Here is a 3,064-nt window from a genome sequence, read left to right as displayed (position 1 = left end):
TGCCCGCGGGGGGCGCGTGCGTCACGGCCTCTGCCCGCGGGGGGCGCATGCGTCCTGGCCTCCCCTGGCGGTCTGGTGATTGACTAGCCAGGCTCTGTCCGTGAACCTGCCAGTCGCGCACGCAGACTTGACCCCGCCGCCCCGCCACCCTGGAGCTCTTCCGGGCTCCGCGCTGCTCTCCGGGGAGAACCCCCATCCACAGAGCGCTTCGAGCTGGCTTGTCTGCTACCGTGGCTTCCTTCGTGGGCCTCACGCCTCTTCCCCCACCTGCTGAGCGGAGCCGACACCAGCGCCTAGAACACCCTTCCCCGCCCTTCCCCCTCGACCCGTGGCACCTGGTAGACCCCCCTCTGGGTGGCCCCACGTCCGGTACAGCGCTCCGGCCCTGAACGTGTCCCGCCCGGGACAGCGCCCGGCCCGTGTCTGTCCCCCCCAGGCCAGATTGTCGGGGTACGGGGAGGGCCTCCGTGTCGTTTGGACGCCCCTCCGGTGCCGGTGCACAAAGCAGGTGCGCAGGCGAGAGCTGCTGAGGGAGGGAGGAACGAGCACCTTCCGACCGCACGCGGCTCGCTCTGCGCTAAGCTCGCTCTCTGTCGTTCTTCCCCAGGCTCCGAGCCACGTGTGCAGTGGGCACAGCAGCCACGTCACCAACGTCGATTTCCTCTGTGGCGATAGCCACCTCATCTCCACGGGCGGCAAGGACACGAGCATCATGCAGTGGCGGGTCATTTAGTCCCCGCAGGAAGCGGGGAGCAGAACAGGGGCAGGCACAGACTCATGCGAGGCCCCACCACTGTGATTTCTGTTCGTTTGAGAAGCTCTGACAAACCTCAGGAAAACCACTCCCTCTACCAGTTCCCTTAGCTTAGCGAATCAGTGAGCGTCACCCCGGAGCAGTGGTTCACGGTTCTCCTTTGTTGTACAGTATATAAAACAGTGCACATTTAATATTAAAAGATATGCCAGGGTTTACATTATGGTGACATCAACAGAAGTGACTGGTATATCCTTCGTAACTTTTCTACGAACCCTTCAAAAATGGTCACAGAATGCCTTTTAAAATATTGTACATAGGCTTTACTGTTTCCCCATCTAGCTCGCTAAGTCAAATATTTATGATGATAATGAGGTACTGAATTGTGATCGCTGTTGATTAATTGGTCCTGAAAGGATAAAGCGATGGAGAAGAGCGTGGAGGACTGATTTGCACAGGTGAATCGGGAAATGCAAATGTGACTCTATTTGGTTTCATTCTCTAAGGGTTCATTCAGTCCTCCTGGAGGGAGGCTGACGAGAAAGGGGTTGTATTCTTCTTGTGTTAAGCAGATTGTACTCCAGATTAATTTAAATATTTCAGCAGGGTTTGCAGGCACCGTAGAGTTTCAGTGACGCTGTCTGCCTAACCCAACGCAGGCAGCCGCTTCGCTCCCTCTGTCCCGCGCTCACGTTCCCGGAAGAGCGGTGGAGACATCCAGCCACCTTCTTCTGTATAGGAGTTGGCATGATCTGGTATTGTACTTGTATAGGATTGTAGAAATTGATCATAAAGATGTAAGGCTAGGCTTTACTATTTTATGCTTATGGACATTGTATATTTGTATTTTAAGACCAAGTAGACCAAGTCGAAACGGTATCTCTTAAGTGTACAATAAACCTGCGGCGGGGAGAAGTCTGGGAGGCTCCACTGGGTACTAAGGGCAGCTTCTTTTCCTGTCTTTCGTGCATGGATGGCTCCCTACACTACGAAATAAGATCGCATTCTGATGAGTAAAACAGAGGTGGCATACGTTTGTCAAGAAGGCCTTATCCATTTTGATTGTGTGACAGATTGAAATTTATTGTTTACATTGGGGAATGTATCTCAGATTTTAAAATAGAAGAGTAATAAACAGACTTAAAAACAAACACTAAGATTTCTACTTGTTCTAGGCAAGTAAATGAATGGAATTATCTGAACTCCATGGGGCGGGTTGTTTAGAGTGGCTGATTAAGCACAACGTTTGGAAGCATGTTTATTACATCGCCAGCCTGCTGAGCAAATGTGGGACACCAGTAGACACGTGTATTAAAGATGAATCTGTTTGTATGTATCCTTATCAAATATATTCTATAATGAAATTAAATCTGAAAAGGATTTCTTATTGACCTATAATCATGAAAATATATAAATTAAAATATTTAAAATTAGATATGATTCACACTATATTCTGTTTCATAGACATATTTTTTGTTCTCACCTGGGTCATTTGCAAATGGAACTCTAGCTTGCATGGTGTGTAAGGATTCATCAGATTCGAAGACTATAAAGAATTCAGCTTAGGGGCGCCTGGGTGCCGTAGTCAGATGGGCGTCTGACTCTTGGTTTCAGCTTGGCTCATGGTCTTGGGGTCGTGGGATTGTGCCCCATGTTGGGCTCCGCATGTGCTCAGTGCAGAGTCTGTTTGGGATTCTCTCCCCCTCTCCCTCTCCCTCTGCCTCTCCTGCTCATTCTCTCTCTCTCTTTCTCTAAAATAAATCAATCTTAAAAAAAAAAAAAAATTCAGCTGAGGGGTGCCTGGCTGGCTCACTTGGAGGAGCATGCAGCCCTTGATCTCAGGGCTATAAGTTTGAGCTCCATGTTGGGGGTAGAGATTCTAAAAAAAAAAATGAAAAACTTAAAAATTTTTCAGCTTAATTACTGTACCTAGTTGTTATTTTACTCGGTTAAATACTGGCAAAAACAGTTATTTTTACCTTAATAATTAAGGGAATCACCAGCTCAAGGAAGGGGAAAGGGACCCATTATTGATCTTATAAGATCTTTTTTTTTTTTTTTGACAGAGAGAGACACAGTGAGAGAGGAAACACAAGCAGGGGGAGTGGGAGAGGGAGAAGCAGGCTTCCCCTGGAGCAGGGAGCCCGATGTGGGACTCGATCCCAGGACCCTGGGACCGTGACCTGAGCCGAAGGCAGACGCTTAACGACTGAGCCACCCAGGCGCCCAAGATCTACTTTTATTTCTATATAATCCCACTCTTTTCCAGGCTCATAATGGAAAAAGGATATTTACATAAGCTATTACTGT

The 3,064-nt window shown here is 48.8% G+C and overlaps 1 protein-coding gene across 3 annotated transcripts in view; it reads left to right on the top strand.

The window, feature by feature from the left end:
* The window catches only part of EML1 (EMAP like 1), a 180,781-nt gene extending 178,594 nt beyond the window's left edge, over positions 1–2,187 (top strand). For all 3 annotated transcript variants that reach the window (XM_034993199.1, XM_034993198.1, XM_034993200.1), the window contains one exon: positions 608–2,187. In XM_034993199.1, the coding sequence (XP_034849090.1) occupies positions 608–733 (126 nt within the window). In that variant the 3' untranslated portion in view covers positions 734–2,187. The remainder of the gene's footprint in view (positions 1–607) is intronic.
* Positions 2,188–3,064: the final 877 nt, after the last annotated feature.

Source organism: Mirounga leonina, unplaced genomic scaffold (genome assembly GCF_011800145.1).
Source record: "Mirounga leonina isolate KUSES-001 unplaced genomic scaffold, KU_Mleo_1.0 Mir_82, whole genome shotgun sequence".
NCBI lineage: Eukaryota > Metazoa > Chordata > Mammalia > Carnivora > Phocidae > Mirounga > Mirounga leonina.
Note: the sequence above shows the minus strand (reverse complement) of the source record. Positions and strands in the feature narration are given on the sequence as shown.